The 24,918-nt window shown below is 38.9% G+C and overlaps 1 protein-coding gene and 1 non-coding gene across 22 annotated transcripts in view; both read right to left on the reverse strand.

Moving 5' to 3' along the window:
- Mysm1 (myb-like, SWIRM and MPN domains 1) overlaps positions 1-14,778 on the reverse strand; it is a 45,000-nt gene extending 30,222 nt beyond the window's left edge. For 9 of the 21 annotated variants that reach the window (XR_015619505.1, XM_087548087.1, XM_087548090.1 and 6 more), the window contains exons 1-8: positions 14,692-14,778; positions 10,923-10,998; positions 9,356-9,426; positions 7,098-7,175; positions 6,987-7,010; positions 5,595-5,673; positions 3,269-3,367; positions 389-1,107 (exon numbers count right to left, since the gene is read on the reverse strand). Coding sequence is in view for 19 of the 21 variants with exons in the window: in XM_087548087.1 (XP_087404213.1) it covers positions 389-1,107; positions 3,269-3,367; positions 5,595-5,673; positions 6,987-7,010; positions 7,098-7,175; positions 9,356-9,426; positions 10,923-10,998; positions 14,692-14,753 (1,208 nt within the window). In the remaining 2 variants the exon portion in view is untranslated. 21 annotated transcript variants of the gene reach the window in all.
- LOC120103252 (small nucleolar RNA SNORA70) lies at positions 2,364-2,499 on the reverse strand. The gene has a single exon (XR_015621537.1). It is a non-coding gene; the product is annotated as a small nucleolar RNA SNORA70 (small nucleolar RNA).
- Positions 14,779-24,918: the final 10,140 nt, after the last annotated feature.

Consider the following 24,918-nt stretch of genomic DNA (forward strand, 5'->3'; position numbering starts at 1 on the left):
GTTTAACAATATTTCCTGTCTCTGAGTTTGTCCTTTTTTATTCTCAAATACATGTGAAACTGGAAATTCTCTCCTTTCCCAGGCCAATATGTTCTATAGTTATAGCTTCCCAACACTGCCCCAAGAAACTGCTGCCCCCTAAAAAATATGGCCACTCCCTTCTAGCCAGGCTTCTCTTCTACAGTGGGATGACATGTTGTGATAGCAATGGATGCCCATGCTTATCAAAGTTTTTAAGAGGTTCACTATGAGAAACTTTAAATCATGACTACTGAAGGAAGACATGCAGAAGCTCTTTGAGTCTCTAGCAAATCCACAATTCTGCATGGTCCTAATCTATATGCTTTAGAGTACCAAGTTTTTAGAACATGTACAATGTAATTCTTACCACTGATCCAAAATGTAGTTTCTAATTTTCAAATAGCGTTCTGGTGTTTTAGTTTGACGCCCCTCAAAAAACTCAGGAATTGCTTGCTTTTCTTCTTCTTGAATGACATTTCTATCTATTTCTACTTCTTGTTCCGGTGGCTTAAGCTCTTCTCCTTCATGGTTTTCCTCCTCCACTTGGCAAGGAGGCAAAAGCAGTTCATTTCCACGTGGGTCCTTCTGACCCTCACAGGGCTCTGGAGAAGGTGAGTGCTTGGTTTCCTCTGTTAGCATAGTGTATTCCTCAACCAGTTTACTGTATTTCTCATTTAATTCAACTGAGTTTTTGCCATTATTATTTTGTTTTTCAGCCCATGACATAATTTCTGAGCTTGAACATGCTTCTGCTTCACTTTGCTTCACATTCTGAAGATTTTCTTCTGCAGATTTAGCTAATGAACCTTCTTGGCATAATTCTCCTTGGTTGGTCTTATACATTTTACTACTAGGAACATCTAAAGTAAGATGGCCGCCATAATTCTTTTGTGATGTTTGAGAAGTCAACTCATCCAGCTCATCGGTGATGTCTACATCTTCATCATCAGACAACTTCTCTATTTTTACAGCATTAAGGTTGGGATCTGATGCTACCCACACCTTTGTCCTTTCATCTTTATTTTTAACCTGAAGATCACTGTTGCTCTTCAAAGTTGGTGTTTCTTTCTCCGCACCCCACTTTACCTTATTAAGAATCAAAATAACACACACACATATTATTAAACTAGATTTGAGGTTTAATCACTTTATACAAAAAAATTAGATAAAATGTTTTTAAACTAAGCACATGTTAACAGATATCATACCTTCACTTGCTTAAAAAAAAAATCTTATAAACTTACTTTAAAAAACGGACAAGTAAAATAACATCATACACCGAAGTCTGTAAGTTAGACCCAATTAACCAGACCCAAAGTCTATACATCTCAGTGAACTTCTACAGCTAGAACAGCCATTCTGAACCTGTGGAGCTCCACACTGGATTCCATACTTTCACTCTTGAACATACTTTTATGCAAGTATCTACCACCAAAAATGAAGAATCCTTGACAGAGTTTTGGTGTTTTAGTTTTGTTTGACTAGAAAAGCAGTTAATTTTATATCCTCTTTCATTTTTCATGTACATCACCTGCACTCATTCTGTCTTCATTCCCCTTATATCTATCTAGCCTTTCTTATGCTCCTTTCTATATGTTATATTATACCCACACGTACATTTGCTTATATATATACATAATTGTCTAGAATGCCTATATGAGAGAGAACACCCTCTTTCTGAGATAATGTGGCCTTGCTTAATATTATAAAAATATATATTTTAAGTCTATCCATTTTCCTATGAATTTTGTAACTTCATTTTTCTTTAAAGTTGATATATATATATATATACATACATATATGTATAGATACATACATGCATAAAATTATCCAGTCATCTAGTGATGAAGGACTGAAGGACTAGGCTAATTCCAATTTTTTGCTATATTGAATAAAATACAACTAGTAGAACACATTATTTACATTAGAAAAAAGATCTCATTTAAGACACTTCCAAATTTTATATAATTATGCTTCTAGATCTTAAATGCATACAATAGAAATTCTAAATAGCAACACTACATAACTGGTCTAGACAGCTGGCTCAACAATTATAGAGTTCTGGCTGCTTTTCCAGAGGACAGGACAGGATCAGTTTCTAGAACCTACATATCGGCTCACAGCCGCCTGTAACTCCAATTAGAGGATCCAGTGCCCAATCTCTTAGGCCTCTGAGGGTACTGCATACATGGGTAAATATAGATACATGTAGTAAAACACTCATATACCCTAAATCAAAAAATGTACATAGTTAAATTATTTGAAAAGTTAAGGAACTTGACCATAAATACATCTTTCTGAACAAGGTTATTAAGTTTTACAGACAGTTCTGTTTTTTTTTTAAATGTTTCCAAGGTCCCTTGAGGCAACCCATATAGATAATGGGCTGCATACACTACCAAGGAGGCTGCTGTTTGCAACCACTGCACACCACAGTCCCCATGGGGAAAGGGACTTGGCCGGCTTAGTTAGCTGCAACAAACTGTTCTTTATAGCAATAGTAAAAACCCTTTTACCATAAACAGATTTCATAACTACATTAGGTAGCATTTATATCTCCTAAATTCTAAAATTTCTACGTGTTTCTTTCACAGTGCAAATATTTATAAAAGAATATTTTCTGGAGAAAACATTAAGGCTGCTTAACATTTCCTCCAGGAATGCTACTTGCTGTATAGAACTAACCAGCAGTACAACGAAGAGGTGCTGGGACACCACAACACACACCATCAGACACTTCACTCTGAGCTACCTGTGGATTGCAGACTGGACACAGCTGCCCCAGTGTTTTTAAAATTAACAAACGACAGAGGGCTTAGTGGGTAAGCCAAACTTGACAACACAAGTCCAATCTCCAGTCTCCACATGGTGGAAGAAGAGAACCTACTCCCACAGTCCTCCCACCTCTATATCCCCGCCATGGCACACATACATGCATGGTCACATCACACATAAAATAACATGATTTTTTTAAGGATTCACATATATCTTGAGTATTTATTACTTTAACTATAGAAACTCTTAGCAGTAAGACTACTTAGCTGGAGATGATTCATGCCTATGGTTTTAGCACCCAGGAGGATTATAATATTGTTCTAGGCTACATTGGGATATATATTAAGATCCCACCTCAACAACGACAATATCAAAAACAAAACAATCTAGACTACACTTACAGTTTGCACTGAGTACTTATGCTGACTTTCCTAAGTTTCACTATTATTTAGGACATCTGTACTCTGCTTACCTTATTTCTGAAGTATTGTCTGGCATAACTCTTCACTTGTAAAACTGTGCGACTTTTAACTAGTGCTGCGATTTTGGTCCATCTTCGGCCAAATTTAGCCTATTATCAAAAGAAACAAAAGTAATATTTCAAGCAGCTGCCAAATTAAAGAAAATAACTAAAAGAAAATGAATCTTTATTTCTAAAGCACAAAAAAAATGAAACCTGATCTACTAGACTATGCATTTAAAATCAAAGCCCACATTTCTTTGACTCTAGAGTTCTGGAAACTATACAAAAATGACATACAACAGTCCAAAAGTGAGGTAAGTTATAACATGTATGTATGTATGTATGTATGTATGTATGTATGTATGTATTAAAAAAAAAAACAAGATCAACTGGACACATTCTGCACTAACTGCAACTTTTAAAGTCAGAGTTGGTATTCTACAATACCTATTGAGTATCCTGTAGGAAACACACTACACTGGGTTTACAGTGATGACTTTTAGATTCAATCACAGATGAAGTATAACCAATGTCTCCTTTCTGGGGCCAAAAGCTGTGTTACACCCTGGGCGGTCCTATGGGGATTTCAAGTACAAAAAAGAAAATGCACAATTCTAGATATACAATGGACTCTTAGACACCTAATCTAAACCATATTTAGTATATAACTCTTTACCAACACAAGTTATTTCTCACAGGAGATAACACCATCCCCATTTTAGAATTCTTAAAACCACAAAAAACAAAACTAAATACAACCCAGGACCAAGTATCCATGCTTTGTGGTAGTAAAATACTTTTAAAGGTCTGGCCTAAATGATAGTTTCATTTATACACTTATTTCTGTCATTCAGAAGAGTGTTTTATTAAAACTCCAAGTGTTTCTGGGAAAACTACTATAAATTATTAAGGGTAACACTTAGCTAGTATTAACTAAGTGAAGAGTCAGTTCTATTTACTGGTGTGAAGGCCAATGACTTGGTATCGCGAATCACATTTAGAGCCAGCAGGGACCTGGAAAAGGTCAGATCCTTTGTGATACTAGGGGCTTGAACATGAGGAAAATGAAAGGTGACACTAACAAGAGAAACACAGGAAATATAAACCAGTTTCAAACTTGAGTAAAGATACAGCCCCACGCTAAAGAAACAGACGGAATGAAACCTTCCTGTACCATCAGTGCCAAGTCATTCCTTTCTCCCACACCTGAAGCAGCCCAGTCTGTAAGGAAGTTATATCAATGGGTAAAAGTGAGCAACACAGCCAATAATTGCCCGATATATGAAAAGGTTTTCTACTGTAAGAAAATATTCTGTGTATAAATTTCTATGGATCTATATCAATTCTCATCTGCTTATATATGAACAAAACATCCCTAGAAGGCTATGATGAATGAGAGTGAGACTTATTACCCAATAGTTTTAGGTATGAGTTCTGAACATACAAATGTGGTTTCCATAACCATCATTAACGCCAACAATAAAGAAAAAAGAAGAATCTTAGGTTCACAAACCAATTGTAAATATGAGCATATGTATGTTTAGTCTTTAATAAGGAGCAAATCTTGAAGCCATCATCCATCCTGAAAAAATTACTGTTAGATTGTCATACAATAGAATAAAAACTGGCATAACTATCATCAGTATAGAAAAAGAAACTCAGAAGTTTTAAAAACCTCCAAATAGTTTATGTATTTGTATTAAAACACCATGAAACATAGCTCTCATGCTACTGGCTAAAAAAATACATATTTTACTTCTCATAATTTCTGTTAATAATTCAATTTTATTCAAAAACCTTTCACAAATATTATATACTACCTAAATAATGTATATATAATCTCAAAATCAATTTAGACTAATTTTGAGTTACATATACCCTAAAAGAAAATATATAATCTATTCTTGATAGTTTAAAAGTTAATGATTATTTTATTAAACATTTTCCATGTTATAAAGTGTTTTCAGAATTTGAACCACACACATACTTTTTATACTTCTTAATTTCTATACTTTGAAAGAGATTTCACTGAAACAGTCATAACAAAAAATGCTTCAAGTCTTCAAAGATGTGTGTAAAAAATATGGATTATGCACAATAAAAAAGGAAGAATTCAGCTCCTATTCCAAATATATAAAAATTTTTAAAATTTATTTCTAGAATAATTTTACTGTAAGTTAAAAATTTCTCAAAAAGAAAAAAAGACAAAATAACAAAAAGAGGGGTTGGGGATTTAGCTCAGTGTAGAGCGCTTGCCTAGCAAGCGCAAAGCCCTAAGTTTGGTCTTCAGCTCCGGAGGGGGGGAAAAAAAAGACAAAAAAATTTCTCTATTTACCAGTCCTTGTTCAAACAGTTTTTTCTCTTCTATCGTCCACTTTACTGAATAACTGGATGGTTTTGCAGGAGAACGTACCCTGAAGGAAAAGAGAAATTGAAAAAAAGATGTGAAATGGAACATTCCATATATTCCATATTTATGTAGAGATCAGTTATTGTCAATCTTCCCAATGCTATGACCCTTTAATACAGTTCCTCATGTTATGGTGACCTCAACAATAAAATCATTGCATTGTTACGCCATAACTGTAATTTTACTCCTGTTAGGAATCATAATGTACCTGTTTTCTGATGGTATTAGGCAACCCCTATGAAAGGGGATTGGGAACTGCTGTTATACCCACTCATGGCTAAAACCAAGACTTCGCAGTCTTACAGAAGGAGGGGAAGGAGACAGCTGAAGCAGCTGGTGCCTAGAGGTTTACCCTGTTCCTTATCTCTACCAGAATGACTGGAGCCCAAACAATACAATCCTTGGGGCTGAGTGAAGACAACACTAAAAGACATCAAAGGTAGTCAGTCTGATAACAAGTAGCTCTCTTCAGACTGAAAATAAACACCAGGCAGTAATATATTCCCCAAAACCTAAGAGTTTAAATCATAAAACTATGGCATCTCATTTACTGCTTTTAAAATCTGCACCACAAGAAATTAAAGCATGCTAGAGAAGCTCTCTGATTTCCTCCAGCCATCCCATCTTCTAACTTCACTTTGTTATTTAACAAACTATAAAAGCTAGAGTCAGCTTGGTGCTCAAATGTGCATTTATAAATGAATAATGATCATCTTTTTTTCTAATTAAAGAAGGGTACTTGTAAACCTTTAACTTTTCTAGAAAGTTTTTAGACAGGGTGTTGCTATGTAGCCCTAGTTGGCCTGGGACTCTGTATAGAGCGAAAGGGCCTTGAACTTGTAAAAATCTTGATCATGCCTTCTGACTACTGGGATTAACTCAATTCATAATATACTCCACATCGGCTTCTAAAGATTTCCCCACAAAACTTTAGGAAGCTACCTTTCTTTACCGTGTGAGGAACTGCAGATAAAGACATTTTTAAAAAGCCCTGCAAATAAAAGATGGCATAAAATTATGTATTCTAACATCTGAGCCAAAGCCATCTTTAAAAATAACATTTTTTGAATCAAGAGGGCTTTCCCAATGATCGTACCTAATTTTTAAAATTTTTCTTATACTTTTCAATTGAACTAAAAAGGTTTTAAAAGGGGTTGGAGGGCTCAGTAGCTACAGCATTCAGTTGCCAGCACTTATCACGCTGCACCTGGACTCACACACGCAACCATTCAGAGATACAGGGAACACACTGTGTTTAATTAAAATAAAAACAATTTTTATTTTTTAAAACAAGGGTTTAAAAATATAGATACATACATGATCTTTCCTGTTTTCTGTAGGCTGCACATGAAAAAAGAAAACAGGAAGCTTGTGAAGTTTTTAAAATTGTAACTCAAAACTTTTAATAGTACTATGAACTGACTTTACCTGTTCGTGCATTTTTTATCATTTTCCTTTTGATTAACCCAGAATTTTCCTGGAAGTGATTTATTAGATAAATAATACCTATGTTTTATTAAGGAAACTTAAACAATATTAAAGCCATATAATTCTCATATGCTATCAAGTAGACAGACTGGTGATAGATATTTACATGTAATCAAAACCTATTCCTCTAAAAGCTTGCCCACGGCTGTATAGGCCATGGTGCCTGTAGGGATGAGAGCACAGCAAACACACAACACAATGCCTGCACAGTATGCACCACAACGATGGTGGTTTCCTTTCTCTTCCCTACCACAAGTGGCTAAGAAAGAATAGCCTCAATCCTTTTCTAAGATACGAATAGCAAAATAGATGACTTTGCTATGTGGGGTAATTTGGGAACCACTGTTTCTATATATTTAAAGTTCACAGAGAAGAACTCAGGATTCCTCTATTCATTAATACAAGTAACATCACATTTACCAAGAACTACTCAGTGTCGCTGGAACTAGCCTGCCACAAAGCTTTCCCCCCCACCTGTCATACATCAGGCTATGTATTAGAGACAAACTTTTATATATATATAAACATATAAAATATGTATGTATATGTTCTCCCTATCCTCTAAATGCCTATCTGTAACTCTTTACTTGTTACTTGAGTCTACATTTGAAAGTGAACTAGTGACTACTTGTTCAATAACCTAGAATTGCACTGTTTAATATGGTGGCTACTAGTCACATATGTAGATAAAAGCATTTGGAACACAACAAGTATTGATTTAGTGTTAGAACAAAGTGTACTGTGGATTCCCAAGCCTTAGTATGAAACACTGATGTTTTCATTTGGTGCTTGAGAGATGGCTTAATCAGTGCCTTCTACATAATATTGAGAATCTAAATTAGGATTGCTAGGCTCCATGTCCGAAGCTAGGTGCAACAGTTGGTGTACGTACAATCCTAGCACTAGGTGGCAGACCCAGGCGGCTCCGAAGAGTATCTGACTAGCTAGCTAGTCTAGCCAAATCAGTGATCTTCACATTCATAAGAATCCTCACCTCAAAAAATAATGTGGATAGAGAATAAAGAAAACACCCACAGTCAACCTCTGACTTTGCATATACACACGCGCACGCACACATACACACACAACCTACACACATAGAAACAATGTTTTCATATGAAGGTATTAGAAAATTGAAGATTATATGTGCCTCTCATTTAAATGAATAATCTAAGCAATAACTAATATTTGGGAGGAATAAGGGGTTCACCAATGGCAATTAAAAATACAGAAAAATTTTCAAATTAACAGAAACAGTTGGGAATACATAACAGAAATTCTGGATCAGAGAGTGAACAGAATTGGTTGGAGAGATGGTTTAGTGGTTAAGAGCATGAACTGCTATTCCAGAATGACTCAGTCTGATTCCAGAAACCACATGACAGCTCTAATCTGACAACCTCTTATGGTCTCCACAGGTACCAGAAACAAGTGATATAGACATACATGCAAACAAAAAACCCCCACATAAATAATAATAATAATAACAATAACAAAAGCAGCAGCAACAACGATGACAACAGCAGCAGCAATAGTGGACAGAAATCCATAAAATGACTAAGAAAAAGATAAAATAAGCCAGTATTTGTTAGTAAACTTTAAAGACAGAAAAATCAGAAATTACTGTTTAAGCCTTTCATATATAAGACACACACACACACACACACACACACACACACACACACACACACGAAAACTGAGTATCAAAGAAGTTAAGCTAAGCAGGATAAGCAGTTAGTTGCTAAGCCCAAGATAAGGACCTACAAACTCTGAGGGAAATCAGTCTATTTTGTTTTCCATTAAACTTACTCTCATATAACATCTGTAAATTGCACAGTACAATGTGAAAATTTCCACATGTTCTCAAGCCTTGTACAGATAAATATCTTTCAGTTTTAGCTTATGTTGATATGAAAATGGTGGCTTGGAATTAAGATTCTGACTTAAATATTCTACCTTTTCTAGCATAAGCACACTCTACATGCAAACTTGGCTAACAACAAAAACTCGAAAACGTGGCATGAGTCTCAGATTCACCAGCAAAGCATGCTACTATTTGCATAGATAAATGACACAATCAAAAATCTGTGGTCAAACAATACTCATCTAATAATTACAGTGGCCTCTTCTATAATGATTGCACTGATTCCTACTTTAGCCCTAAAACCTTTACTCTTCTCATAATCGATGAAGGATACTCTTCTTCCAACAGCATTTTCTCAATGACAGCTCTGTTTTCGTCACTGATGGTGCTATCCAGAGTCCAAGGCTATTTAAAAACAAAAGAATGGCATGTGTTAACTCTCTATAGATACTTTATTACTTAAGAAACCTTCTCATTTTGTTGAGTGAAAGACATGCTAAAACAGTAACAGCTACAACTCATTAGATGAGTACACAGATAGATTTTGATTTTCACAACCACCCCAAGACGGGAATACACAGTCCACAAAGGCATCTGCAGCACTGGTGGCATGCTAACTGGAAGACAAGAAAGCTCACAGTAAAGCCTGCTGGATTCCCAGGCTCATGCCCCTTACCTGTAAGCAGTAATAATGGCCACTATGCACAAAAGAACTCCTAGGCATCAGGCAGTTTGCTAAACACTTAACCTGTTTCCAAAACTCAAGTTTGTTTTTTTTTCCGGCCACAGCCTGAGTAAATAATTACACTCATTTCAATTCTCAAAGTTATATAATTTTCAACTCCAATCTCTTTAAGCTCCATACTATTACAGACACTGTCCACACAAGAACTCCCTTTGAATATCTAATTGGCTTCTCAAATGAAACATGCAAAACACAATCCAGTATCACCTGTCTGCACCTGCCTTTCCAACTTTGCAAGGAGCACTGTCAACCACCACTTACCATCTCCACATGCAATCTACTAAACAGCTCTATCTTCACAGTATAATTCAAACTGGCTCACTTAGAGCTCTTCTGCAACATACAGGACTAAGCCACTGTTTAAATCCTTGCTTGGATTATTACAAATGCATCCTAACCAGTCCCTCCGTCTCTACTCTGCTTCTTTCTAGACCTTTCTTTACCACAGTACCCAAAGCATATCTGACAAACAGGAGTCCACTAGTCTGTACTGAAAGCTGTATATTTCATTGTCTTGGTTCTCTTCCAAAATTTAAGCTTGTCAGTGTAAGCCAGTGCTTTGCACTTACTATTTCTTCTGCTTACTATGTTAACTTTTTAATCATGTACTCATTCATTTTTCCATTACACTTCAACTTAAATGTCACCTCCTCAGTGTCCTTTACTGACTTTTCCTTCGGGACTCCCCAACCTAGTAACCTCAGTCAGTGGAGCTTATCTCGTTCATAATCTACACATGGTTGTCTGCCCAACTCCTGCTTTGTCTATGAATTCCATGAAAGCAGAGTCACGTCTGTCTTGATGGCACTTGCCGTGCTTTAACCTGCCCTGCTGTCTGGCATGGCGAGTATGCTAAATGAAGTTACTGCTAAATGAAGACGTGGACTCTGTGAGGATATCCATCTTCCATTCGAAGAAATCAAAGTTAGCAAATATGAGGAGAGGTAACGATCTGCCCCTAAATCAAGCTGGATCTAAATTTATTTCTCAAGAAATCACTTTTTCATAGTTGAAAAAAGGTTCCTCTACTTTTAAAGGAAGTGTTTCCATATACTACCTTTGTGGTTTTGGAGAATTAGGCCTTAGTTAAAAAAAGGAAAAGAGGCACTCTGGGCAACTAGCTGCACCGTTATGTCATCTGACTTAGCATACTTACAAGACAGCCATTCTCCCTTCTCCATGTTGAATCAAGATAGTGATCTTGAAAAACTGATGCTGTATTTCCATCATTTCTGTAATAAATACAAAAATAGAAAAGTGAGATTGCATCCATTTTCGGCTACAGACCACATAGGACAGGGGCTGGCCAGTTGTTGATACTAGGCACCTCATCTCCTTAACAAAGATTTGAACACAGTTTAACACCTACTCTGCCTCATCAGCCTATGAAGGGAGAACTGTAATGCAGCACAGCAGCCACACGCACACACAAACAACACTACAGTTAAATCTTTTACAACAGCTGGGTCTGCCAAGAGTGCAAGAGGTGAGGCTACTATCATTTCAAATTCAATGCAGAAATATTTTCTACCATAATGAGGATTCGTAACATTCACACTCTGATATATGCATTGGAACACCTACCTCAATATCCTTAAGGACCACAAGTTACATGGTTAAGCTTAAAATAACCTTTGTCTCAAACCTGCCAGGCCTCTACTGTTTTCTCTCTTAGCCCTTGTAACAATCTCCCTAGGGGTCCAAGCCACAAATCTGAATTTGCCCCCTGTTCTTCACAATCCAATTCAACCTGCCCCTTTGCTTCCACTGTTTCCACCCTCTGCTCTAATGCTCTAGTTTCACACCTTAAGAGCTTTACTGGGTCAGTGCAGGAGAAAAGAGTCGTAAGCCAGCTTCTCACCCTTGTCTATTTACCTCCATGGAACACATACATAAAGTTTATTGTCAGTTCTACCCAACAAGAATTCATAATTTTACGACAACTGGAACTTCATTTTCATAACTGTTATATACACCCAGGGGATGATACAGAATGTAATCAACGGTTGAGTGAATGAGTAAATAAGCAAGTGGGTAATGGACAGAGGTCTGTAGGAAAGAATGAAGACTTTTAAACTACTCAGCATGGTGGTACTTAATTGTAATTCCAGAACTTAGGAGGTAGAGGCAGGAGGATCAGAGTCCAATTGACGGCAAGTTCCAGGCCAGCCTTATCAAAGCCTATTGGAAACTGAAGGTATTAACATCATCAGATTTGGATGTAACAAAGACTTAACTTCAGCAGGAAAAGGGGACCAAGGAGCGAAATAATGATAGCAAAAATAATTATAAAAATGCTAGAGAAACACAGCAATAATTTGTATCTACAGAAAAGGCAGTATGAGCAAGAAGAGTGTTGTGTGAAAGAATACTTAATAAGTGACCAGATGGGGACTAGAAAGATGGCAGAGGAAAAAAGGAGGGAGTTCAGGTCTATGCCTTGAGACTGGATGGAGGCTGCCGTCAGGTACTAAACTAGGGACAGCTCAGAGACAGATCTGAAAGAGGGAAGCTGATATAGTGATACTGAGGTACTTTTGAGGCCAGAAGAGCTAGTAGGTTCTAGTTAGAGTCCTAATCAGAAGCTCATAGACACAGGTCTGTAAAGGATTAGGGAAACAAAAACAAGTATTAGGTTGAATCTGAGGAAGTGTGTGTTTGTGCATCAGAATGTCAGGGTAGCAAAACATCAACCTAACAGAAATTAAGTCATGAGAAATGCTAGGCTTGGAGACGTCACTAGGAATGTGTCACTGAGCACAAGTCTTATGGCAAAACACCTTTCCTCAACTAGGGAAAAGCCTACAGAAAAGGAAGATGAGAACAAAGGATAGTTGAAGGAAAACCAAATTGCAGTGTTTTATTTTAGTACCTAGCTTCAGTAAATGCTCAAAATTTGTATGGTTTCAAACTAATCTTTAAGAGTTCCTTAAATGCTACTTTTCTCTATAACACCATACCTCAAGGGGTAAATTCACACTTAATTCAACATGATTCAAACTCTGGCATTACAGGGCACCATTCCACAAGCAATGTCAGAGGTGCTCCATAACCAGTGGCTGACATCAGAAACCTTCATAATCCTGCTTGTATGATACATGAAAAAAACAAAAGAAAGAAAGGAAGAAAGAAAAGGAAAGCAAAGACAGGACATGCCTGCTCCTTAGTATGGTGGAGAAGAAAGTTTATTGTAGATAAAAGGGAGAGCATCCACAGCGGTGGGGAATTCTCAGAGCATCCAGATCACGTGAACATGAGCCTGAACTGGACCATGTAAGGAGAATGCAGAGAGAAGATGCAACCAAGAGAGGCCGGCTGAGCCAAGAGACTGTCCAATGGAGTAAAGGATAGATCAAAACAGACAGACAACCAAAATGGCTGCATTATATAGAGAAGGGCAGCTGGGGGAGGGCAGCCCAACTTCTGGGCTGAAGAAAATAGGGCAGGGGACAGGGTATGCCAGCCATGCTCTGCAAAAGGCAGGGACTAAGGGATGCTGGGAGAACCTGGAGGCCAGGTGCATTGTAATATATGAATAGCACTTCATTTATCCCTGCTTAGAGACCTAACATTTGAGGTTAACATTACAAATGCCACCAGTAGACCCAAGTGTCAAGAAAATGGTACAAGAAAAAGAGACAAAAAACTAAACACAATCAGAAAAGTTAAGACGAACACTTGAAAGAGGCACAGAATCAATGCTTTCAGGTAAGGCTCACTCAACCCAAGGTGAATTCCTTCCTCTATGAACTCCAAACTGTGCTTGACCACTTAGCTCACTGATACACAAAAATCACAAACTCACAAGCACTTGTTCAAGACTGAAAAATTACACCAACATAAATAAAGTTCTTGCTATCTCAGGCTATCCGAATAACTTTTGGACTTCTCTACCTAAGAACTTTAGAGAAAATAATTATATGAAGTTAACTACCCCTCATTTTTTTTAAAAAAATCACATTTTAAGAGCTCACTGGCTATTTTTAAATGCTCCTTATTTTGGTGTCTCACAGAGGACCTGAAGTCTACAAACAAGCAGCCCTCCTGTCAAATGAATTATACAGGCCAGAAATGGAGCAGTATTAGTAACACCAGGTAGTTCAACAAAGTTCTAACGAAGTCGCTGACAAGTTACAGGTAATGTACCTGGCTGTATTTCCAACTCAGGTCTTCTGACCCCTACAGGAGATCCTATTCTGGCCCCCATTACTTAAAAGGACAAACACTGCTTACTGCTAAAGCAACATGCCAAAGCAGGTTCAGTTTAAAGTGACACTGCCAGTCCTGCGGGCACCGGTATTTAACAACATCCCTCACTGGGTCTTCTATTATCCCTAACACAGCAAAGAACACATCTGCTGAACATTTTACATATGCTAAAACATCTTTCATAATTATTTCATTCGATGCTTACAACAGTAAGATCGACATGTGATTCTTGCTTGGAAATGCCACAAATGCCTTGACAGTAAACAGGAAGAGCAAATGCAGAAGGCAAACATGAATTGTCCAACTCTAAAATCTGGATCCTTTAAGATAAGCTGCCTCTCTGCAAGTTTTCAACAACTTGTCCTGAGAAGCAGGATTCAAACCACTGGATCAAGGTCGCTTGCAGGGACGGGACCAAGTGTCTATGAAGTCAGGTCCTGTAGACTAGGCGCCAGGATTCAAGTTGCTTTGAGGAGCCTGAGACAAAGCGAATGCAGGAAGGAATCCGAAGTGAAACAGGTCCACTGCAACCCAGGAAGCGGAGACAAACAGTCCAACCCAGGGCACTAGGTCCACGCCCCGACCCGTGGACCCGGCCGACTTCCGGCCAGGAGCAACCCGGGTCCTGACGCCGTCCACACGGACCCTTGGCCAACCGCATCCTCCGGCCCTTGCCTAGCACAGCCCGGCCCGCAGGACCCCGCTCTGCGCCTCACCCCGGCTGTGCTGCCGCCGCCACATCTCCCTCCACATCCACATCCGCCTCCTCAGCTTCCATGACTGCACTTGACACAGGCGTACTCGTGAGATCCCGCGAGATGCGGCGGGTCGGGGGCGGGACCGGAGGCGGGGCCTGTGGTGTGGCGCACTTCCGGGGAAAGGTCCTGTCGCAAAAGACCAAGACACAGTGAAAGCTGCTTCCCTGGGGACAGAGTGTGGTATTTCACTTCTCCCACCTGTTACATGGGATTATTCACAGCAGATGGCTTTCCATTCAGGCGAGACACCCTGCTTTGTAAACTGTTCATGTGGCAGCCATTGACTCTGATTCAATTTCACACACACATACACACACGCACGCACACACACACGCGCACACAGGCACACCACACACGCACGCACACACACGCACGCACACACTCACACGCCTACCCGCCCCGCCCACCACAGTGAATTATTAGAATGACCCAGGGGAATAGATGCAGATTTCACGGATTTTATGTTATGGATAAGGAAATAGGTTCATAAAACTGACGTGATTGTTCAAACATACAGCTAGGTAGACCGGCCTTTTATACTGCCCTGAGGGGGTCACCATATACCTACAAATCATTGTTGGAAACCTGTGAAGCAAAGAACTTAACGGGTTTCCAAGAAAACAGATACAACCTCTGCATTTCTCTGCCCTGAAATCTGTCTCTCATATAGTTAGAGTCTTCTCTGTCAGGACCGTGACTTCTTTAAGCACAAAGCCTGTCTGGTAGTCCTTATACTGACAGTGTTCAGTACGGTGTCTGGCACATAGTAGGAGTAAACGTTGGACAGGTAGTGTGTTGGGAACAAGCAAAAGAAACTTGTTTTAAGTACTACCATTTCGTTTTCATACTCCATTTAAACGTGGTGGTGGTGGTGGAGGGGAACTAAGTACAAGGTCCCCTGCCCTAGAGGCGCCGGGGGACTTCCTAGTACCTGGACAGCTTCTGTTGTAAGGAGACAGTTTTTTGAGTCCAGCCATCTCAGAGACAACTTATAAGGAAACAACTGTCTGAGTCTAGCCATCTCAGGGAAAGTTGTAAGGAGACAGTCGTCTGAGTCCAGCCATCTCAAGGACAATCTCCAGCTTGCTACAGGGTCAAACTAAGTTCCTGTTTCCAGCCCAGGAACCAACTCCTATCCTGATTGGTGGAAACTCCCTTGCTCAACCCCTCATGTCAAAATATGATTGGACGAAGCTGCAGGCCGCGCTCTCCTTTGCTTTATGGTTTCATCCTTTAAATATGCTTTATGACCTCCCTTCAACTCCATTTCCCGAGTCTGTTCTATGCACTACAGCCCTGATTGATCAGTAGTGGCTTGAATACAATATGTTTTTGTCATCTGCATTGACTCGGTGCTTGAGTTATGTTGGATCTAAGCAGCCCCATAACAAGTGAATGAAACAATAAAGTGAGTTTACTTCACACCTTAGCCTGAGAGTGTGATGGCAGGAAATGCAGGGGAAAAAATTTTAAAGTGAATACCCAGTGATTTGGAACTGAATAGTGTGAGTTTTACTTCTGGGGACAACCTGGAGCCACGTTTGTTTGTTTGTTTGCTTGCATGTGACAGAGGACTCCTCTAGTAATCAAAGCTAACAGGTCACCTGACACGGAATCGGCACTTAAAGGTGCCTGTTATATTTAATTGGGAAACGCAAAATAGAGACACCAGTCTCTAACCCAAGTTAAAAATAGCCAGAAAGAACTACCAGAGGGAATACTACAGTACCCATTACTCAGGCAGAGCCAGGGATGGTGCCTGTTTGCACTTCACGTATGAGGAGCTGAGGAAACCTTGAGCAGACGTCTTAGGACTGATTGGAATCCCAGGTGAGTGTGTATTGTGAGATGTGTTCAGCCATGTTAAATAGCCAAAGCCGTAGTCACATGGGACAGACATCTCTGTAGGGCTCAGGCTTCGAATGGCAACGCTTCCTGTGGTCCAAGTATGAGAGTTTATGAACAATTGATCAGTGTGCAAACGCTAGCAAGTGCAGAGTCTTCTTCCTCCAGGATGTTTACAGCCCGAGAATGCTTCCTTGCCAGGACCTCCTAGAAACTAACCTACGTCCCTGTGCTGTACATAGCTGTGCAGAGGCTCTGTGTTTTGGGCTCTGTGTTGTGGGTATGGTTGGCTCTACTCCATCAGAGTGGCCTCGGCCCACCTGACCCAGCTCTTCTGTGTATACATCTGTGGTTTTTTTCCTTTTTCTTTGTTAGATTTCTGTCTCTCTAATCCCTCATCACCCAGTCTTGTTTCAAGGTCCATACCCATGCAGGGAAGCAGCACAGACTAGAAATTCTTATCACTTATTGGATAGACAATATGAAGGATATACCCTATGTAGTAAGAGCTGTGGGGTAGATAGGAAATTGCTTTGGAACTGCCTAGCAAACCTTAAACCAAAACCTGAAAGGATTAAACTGTTTCTAGGTGACTTAACTTCATTATCACCTTCAGGCAGTATGCAGAAATAGAAGAATAAGAGGTATTCAGCAAGTTGGTTACACTAAAACACTAAGGTTATGGTGTCTGGCATCCAATAGTTACACATTCAAAGAAGTAAAATATAAGCCACGGGAAAGACGTTGTTTCCACTGAAATCCATTTGTTTCTAACACAGATGTTAGAGTTACTATGCTTAGGACTTACTAGTCCAGCACTGACATGTGAGAGTCCCTATGCTAGATCACTAAACAGTGATTTTAATTGTGTTCTCTGGGTTTAAAACGTTACATAGAGACATGGAAAATATAGAAAGGATAACATTGAACCTTCGGAAATGGAAAGTATATTCCAGTCACAAATGAAACATTTGACGAAACTATTGGAAGAGTAGATATTCCTGAAGAAAGAATCAATCGACCTGATCACATAAGAAAATACACCATTCAAGTGAAATACACAATGTGATATAAATAAGTAAAAGCAGACACTGAGATGTTAAAGAAACAACTTCAAGCATCCCACTCTATATGCAAATAGAATCTCTGGGAAGCAGGTCAGGAAAGCATTTGAGAAAATAATGACTGAAGACATCTCATATTTTGAGTAAAATAATAAATTAATAGATTTCAATAACTCTACAGACAAAACATGATACTGTACTAAGGTCAATTATAATTGAACTGCTCAAAACCAGTAGACAAAGGCTTCCCTTTGACAGTAAATTTCTTGTAGAGAAAGATAAAACCAAGAAAGTTGTAAAGCAATATGCTTAAAGTATAAGGAGAAAAACAGTCAACATAAAGATATCTTTCTAAGAAACAAACCTTCCAAGATCAGGACTCAGAGACTTTGTTTTGTTTTGAGACAGGGAGGGCTTGCTCTGTAGTAGAGACTTGCCGTGAACTCAAGATTCTCTGGCCTCTATAACCAGAGTGTTGGGATTACAGGCATGCACCTTTATTCCCAATAACAAGTTTTGAAAAATCAGTAAAATATGAAAGATTAAAATATTAAACAATATCCTTCAAGGAAAATTATTGAGATGAAGCAGGGGCTATATCAAAGAACAAGTAACACAGGATACATATATGAGAAGTGTGTGTGTGTGTGTGTGTGTGTGTGTGTGTGTGTGTCAGTATGCACTTTTCAGTGCATGCACTTTTCAGTGGCCAGAAGTGAATATTGAATGTCTTCATCTACCTGATATATATTCTACAATTCCCTACCTGATATATATTTATATATACATATATAGTATACACATACACATACATATCCATACAGTCTTTTGCTGAAGCAGGATCTCACAAATTCAGTGAGATTAGCTAGCCAGCCAGCCAGGTGTCTTTGCTTCCCCAGAGCAAGGCATATCCCACCAAACTCCACTTTTTACCTGGGTGCTGGGGATTTGATCTCAGGTCCTCATACTAAGCAGACACTTTACTGCCTGCATCATCTCTCTATTCCCATACGCAAGTCTTTCCCTTAGCATTTAAATCTAAAATTGCTGACTGTTACAAAATGTTAAAAAAAAGCATGGCATACATGCCTGTCAAATCTGTGTCCTGGAGGTGGAGGCAGGAGGATCAAGGGCACATAGAGGTAATAATAAAAGTGATGATGATAATGATGTTGAGGATGATTATGAAGGTGGTGGTGGTGGTGGTCATGGTGTTGACGACGATAACTAATGAAGTATGAGAATCATAAAATATATGACATCAGTGTGTACAGTCTAAGAAGAAAGTTACCAACTTGACCACATCTGGAATCAACTAAAACCTAAAGCAGCTGGCCGTGCCTGTGAGGGTTCTTCTTGATTGGATTATCTGAGGTAGAAAGACCTCCCCTAAATCTGGGCCCTAACTTCTGGTAGCAGCCTACATAAAAGGACACAGAAGAAGAAAGCTTTTGGTTTTTGCCCTCACTCTCACTGGCAACTTTATCTATGCTGCTGGTGAGGCTTCACTGGTATTAGAACGCCATTCTTCAGGATTCCAGTAGACTGAAGACCACTAGCTGCCTAGGAGTCCTCTGGGACGCCAGCACCAGATTGGGACTGCTGTGATATCCAGTCTCATGGACTGAGCAACTAGCAGATTTTAGGCCTTTCCATCAGAAGACAGCCACGGTTGGGCTATCCAAAGCACAGCCTGAAGGTACTCTAATACAGGTACGCATGCGCATGCGCGCACACAACCATACGCACTCACGCACGCATGCACTCATGCTTATACCCATGCTGTCATTTCTATTCATTTAGAGAATCCTGACTAGTACCCTGCCCCATGTTGGGAGGAGGAAACAAAGATCTTGAAATTTACTGTTCCCTGACTAACAAGTTCCAGAGCTGACACTCCAGTGTCCCTCACTCAACTCTTTCCAAGCCTCTGGCTGTGGTGTACGTTCATATTACAGTGGAGATATTTTGCAATAGTTCGTGATTTGGTAGTTTGCCATTTGGTTTAAAATTAAATAATAACCTGGTGATTTTCTAGTATGAGGTACTTAAATCCAGAAATGAAGAAAGAGTATTATTTTGTGGCATGGAATCTTTTCATGAGTTTCTACATCTTCTGTAAGCACCAGTGTCCTGTTTGCATTGTTGATTTGAAAATGTTAACAGGAGGCTTCATCCTACAAACCTTCGTGGATGTTGCTAGAGAAATGTTTAATCAATAAAGTCTCGATCTCGTTTCTTGCCTATAGTACTTTTAACCCCACTAGACAGACAGCTTATTCCTGTGTTGTTTCTCTTCTAATGAATACAAAAGATCACTGTGTTTGTACTGGAAAACAAAGTATAACTGGAAAATTGCAATTTTAATCCATAAATTCTGACACGTTAGTGCTTATGCTAATTAGTTTGGATTCCAAAGTGCTTTAAGAGCACAAAGTGTCATGCAAATGCTCTCATACAATTATTTCCTTATGAATGAAACTGTCAGCTAAATGGTTGCCAGAGATGTAAAAGAATTCCCATCTTCAAAACACAATAGCTAATGAGCAGAGAGGAAGCCCACTCTATCTATCCAGAGGTGACAAAGCAGATGAATGCAGACACAGACTTATGGACTACCCTTGGCAAGCATTAGATATGGCTTGAGTTTTTCCAGGAAATGAAGCTGCATCCCCCCCTCCCTTTTCCCTCGCCAATTCCCTGAAATCACATAAGGTAGCTACTGAAAATGCTGTTTTCAATATGTCGTGAGAAATGTTTGCCAATTCCCTCCTAATATTTTAATTATAGCAATGATACAGCCACGTGACATTAGTTGGAGGAGAATAAAAAGAGCCAACAGCAATAAGCTCCTACTGTGTGCCAGGCATTTTATGTACATTCTTTCTTTACAGGCAGACAACAGTTTTCTGAGGTAGGAATTGTTTCTCTTTGCAGATGTGTTAACTGGGGCTCAGGGCAGGCAAGCAATTTATCCAAAGAAAGGTAGCTTATAGTCATTTCATTATTTCACGGAGTCTTGAGTACCAATAGCATCATGCTGACTTAAACCCTTTCTTCCCACAACCCCCAGTGGCAGGTGTAGCTCCAGATGAGTGGGCATAGACAGGCTTGGGGCATGTTCCAATCTTGAAGCCAAGAGGATTCAGTTCCATTAGGATCACAGGCCATAAGGAGGAATGGTGACCCTCAAACCAAAATGAGGCTATATTTTCACAGAAGAGGACAAAGATGCCAGACAGGTAAATCAACAAATGCCCTCTGTACTGTTCTGTGCATAATTCCCCTCTGTTCCGCTGTCAACACTAGAGACTGTGTTTGTGTTACATCAGGAAAGCTACTCAACCTCTATATGTTTTGGTTTCATCACTTCTAAAATGAAAATGATTAAATAGTTTTTAAAAAAAGATAGTGTCTTCCAGAACTAACACTATTTGATAATACCTTCACCTCCTAGATACTTAGTGAACAAGGACTGTTGGTGTTTACTGGGGTTTGTGTGTAGTTGCCAATCAGTTATGTGTGAACCATAATCAAAATGTTCTTCTGCCTGGACTCTGGACTCAGTACCCCATTCCCGGCCTGTGTGGATTCTACATTTCCTTTTCTATTTACTTACTAATGGACATTTGGTTTAGGTGTCCTTCTTGCCTTTAAAATGGCTGCCAGCTGTGTTCGGCTCTGGGTTACTGCAGCCATCCTGGAGTTCTGGCCCAGAGTTGCCACTACGTCCTTCAAATTTTTCTCTAAAAGAAGTCAGAAATCAAAATTAATTTTGATTTGTGAACACTAATTCAAAATTTTATAAATGATCGCATCAAATAAACATTTTTGTACACTAACTGTTGGCCGATTCTTTTTCCTTTTTCTTTTTCTGATGTTATGTGTAAGGTGTCACTTTTCCTTGGTCCACATATCTGTCTGGCCCACTATTGTAAGCATCATGAAGTTGGGAGGTAATTTTGTCTACTCTGAATCTATATCATCTAGCACATTGCCTATATAGTGGGCACATTGTGGGGTTTATTGACTTAATCCAGGTTGAATAAGACCTGGATTTAAAAAAAAACTAAAAAAAGTATTCATTTTTATTAATTTAATTTGTGTGTGTGAAAGAGAGAGGCAGGGAGGGAGAGAGAGGGAGGGACACAGACAGACAGACAAGACAGACCTGTATGTGCTTATGTGTAGTGGTCAGAGGACAACTTGGGAAAGTTGGTTCTTTCTTTCTACCATGTGGGTTCTGTGGATTAAACTGTGCTCACTGGGATGGGAAGCAATCACCTTTACACACTAAATCATCTCTCTGGTCCCCTAATATGTATTTTATAAAAACAAAAAATGAGGAATTGATACCTTAAGGTAGCCACTAGAGAAAACAGACAATAACAGGTGTGACACAGCACATGGAGTCACTGGACCACTTGTGCTTTGTTGCTGAAACTTGAAATGGTGGCACCATTATGAAAAATAGTATGACTGACCAGCAAGAAAATTAGAAATAAAATTAATATGTACTCTAGTAATTTGACTTCTGAGTATGTATATTCAAAAACTTGAAAGCAGAAATTTCAAACATTTTTACACCAGTTTTCTAAAAGTATTATAATATTGAAGAGATAGAAGCAATTCAAATGTCCATTAGTAAGTAAATAGAAAAGAAAATGTGAAATACAGATACAATAGAATATTACTTAGTCTTAAGGGGAAAGAAATCTCAAAGTATTGTTGGCTTTTTGTTTTTAATTTTTATTTATTTTATGTATATGAGTACATCGGTGCTACATTCAGACACACCAGAAGAGGGCATGGGATTCCACTAGAGATGGTTATGAGCCACCACGTGGTTTCTGGGAATTGAACTCAGGACCTCTGGGAGAGCAGCCAGTGCTCTTAACCACTGGGCCATCTGTCTAGTCCCAGTATTGTTTTGTAACTGGCTTATCTCACTGTGCTAAATGAGACAAGTTAATTATGTAACGTGAGACAAGCCGGATACAAAACACAGATACTGTGATACCTGTGTGGACTTCAAGTGCTCTCAGATTCCTAGAGAAATAAAATATGATTATAATTTTGAGAGATTGGGGGCAAGAGAAATGTGGAGCTGGTGTTTTATGGACACAAACCTTCTGTTTTTAAAGATGAAAAGAATTCTGTAGATGGACGGCAGTAATGGCTGTGTGTTGGGAATGTACTGAACGCACTTCACATGTGCTAGAATTTATTTTGCCAGAATTTAAACAGTGAAAATAAAATGGTGATCCAGCGCTGAAAAGAGAAGTGGACACACATTTCCATCCCTAACCCGGAAACTCCTTCCAAGTGATAACCATTTGTAAATTGTTTCCTCCAAGAGAGTCTCACTGGGGAAACAAAGTGTTCTTAACGTAGGCTGCATGATAGGCATCAGGAAACGAAGGTAGTTCCTTGTCTCACAATGTTATATCAGGGCTCTTTCTTTTCTTTAAAATATTTTAAACTTTATTATTGTTTATTTTATCGCTATATATTCTTTCTTTTCTCATTTTACTCTGCATGTCCTTTGTGTTTATATATTATAGCTTCCAGTTCAGTGATTTTATGGAATTCCTGGGTATGTGAGTGTCTCTGTCTCTTGTCTCTTCATGGGCTCTTTTCCTTCTGTTTGTTTGCCCAATTCCAACATGTTAGTTTTTGTTTTCTTATGGTTTTTACATTATTTTAGTATTATCCCTCATAAGCCTGTTTATTTTCTAGTAAGATACGGAAACCTGGTGGATCCAGATGTGAGGAGAGGCAATAGGGAGCTGGGAGGAGTACAGGGATATGTTGTGTAATCAGGATATGTTGTGTGAGAAAAAGAAATCTATTTTTAATAAAAAAGAAAGTAAAAAAAATAAAGGGAGACAAAGAGCAAACAACTACGTTTAGGACAAGAACTCACTCAGGATTGTATTAAGGGACTCAGTGTCAATGTGAGCTTGTGCTGACTCCTGTTTCTGTATTGCACACTTGATAAACACACGCACCCAAAACCTAGTTTGGTGTCCTTCCCTTTGTTGAATATGAAACATCCTTTGTTCATCCTTAGGTTCTCTCTTTCCTATTATAACTCTGCACACTGTATGCCTGTGATCATCTGTTCCCATATGCACAGAAAGTCCTCAGGGCAGGTATGATGTTTAGATTCTCCATTTCTGGTCCATACTGGGTGATCATCATTGTCTGAGAAGCAAATGCATCCCATCTCCTCTACATTATGAAGTACATTGCTGATGTCAAGCCTTCAGATAATCAATTTAGTTCTGTATTTCACTGATTAGCCAATTCATTCCAAACTCCATCCAGAACGCTTGGGATATGTCATAAAGAAAGACAATGTTAACTATATGGACATCGCTCACTTCCTAGAAGCAGATGAGAAATAAGCAACAGGCATAGTAAGCTTATGTATTCGTGGGGAGGACATTGTGTAGGAAAGGAGACCAGGGGTTCAGAGGGCTGGGGAACTAGCAGTTCTAAATAAGACTCCTAGGGAGTCTTAACTGTTCAACGGTGAATGTCAAGTGGATGGAATCACTAGTGTGAATGCTTCAGGCTGAGATGTGCCTGGGAGAAACAGCAAGGTGGAAATGAGCAAGGGGATGATGTTGGTGGGGGCTGGGTAGTACTGAGACAGAACCCATAGAACTTGGTGTTAGTGTATGCACTATTTATGCTTTTATTTTGAATAAATCAGTTTATGATAGGGATCTAATGAGATGAAGGATAGACTGTAGCTACAGTTCACTCATGTTTATTTAGGATTTTATACTGACTAGTCCTTAATATTACATGTATATATCCTATTTGTCAGGTTTCTTTTGGAAAAATAGACAGCATATGTACCCAACAGTATTGTGAAAATAATTCCTTTCCTTATAAGTGTGTATTTTTTTTTACATCAACTGTCTTCTCAGCCCCCAATTTTTGCCTACTTTCTTTTCTTTCAAAAAGCTTCCTTGAACAATCAATCAACTTCTTAGGATAGAGCTCCTGCTATAACATTTCTTCTTTGTCAAATACCTTTGGCAAAAAAGAACCCCACCACATGTAGTCGGCGGTATAGTTAAAATAATTCCTTTTCCCTATAACTGGGGGTCTTTGTTTATATCAATTTTGTTTTCATTCCCCCTTTTTGAAGCTTGCTTGTATAATCAACTAATTAAGATAGAGTGGCCATTATGTGATCTATTAATTTAAATGTACATTTTTAGCCACAGAGGTACTAGAGGGTGTGATTGTCCTGGGTACA

The sequence above is a fragment of the Rattus norvegicus genome, chromosome 5 (assembly GCF_021556685.1).
Source record: "Rattus norvegicus strain SHRSP/BbbUtx chromosome 5, alternate assembly SHRSP_T2T, whole genome shotgun sequence".
In the NCBI taxonomy this organism is placed as follows: Eukaryota; Metazoa; Chordata; class Mammalia; order Rodentia; family Muridae; genus Rattus; species Rattus norvegicus.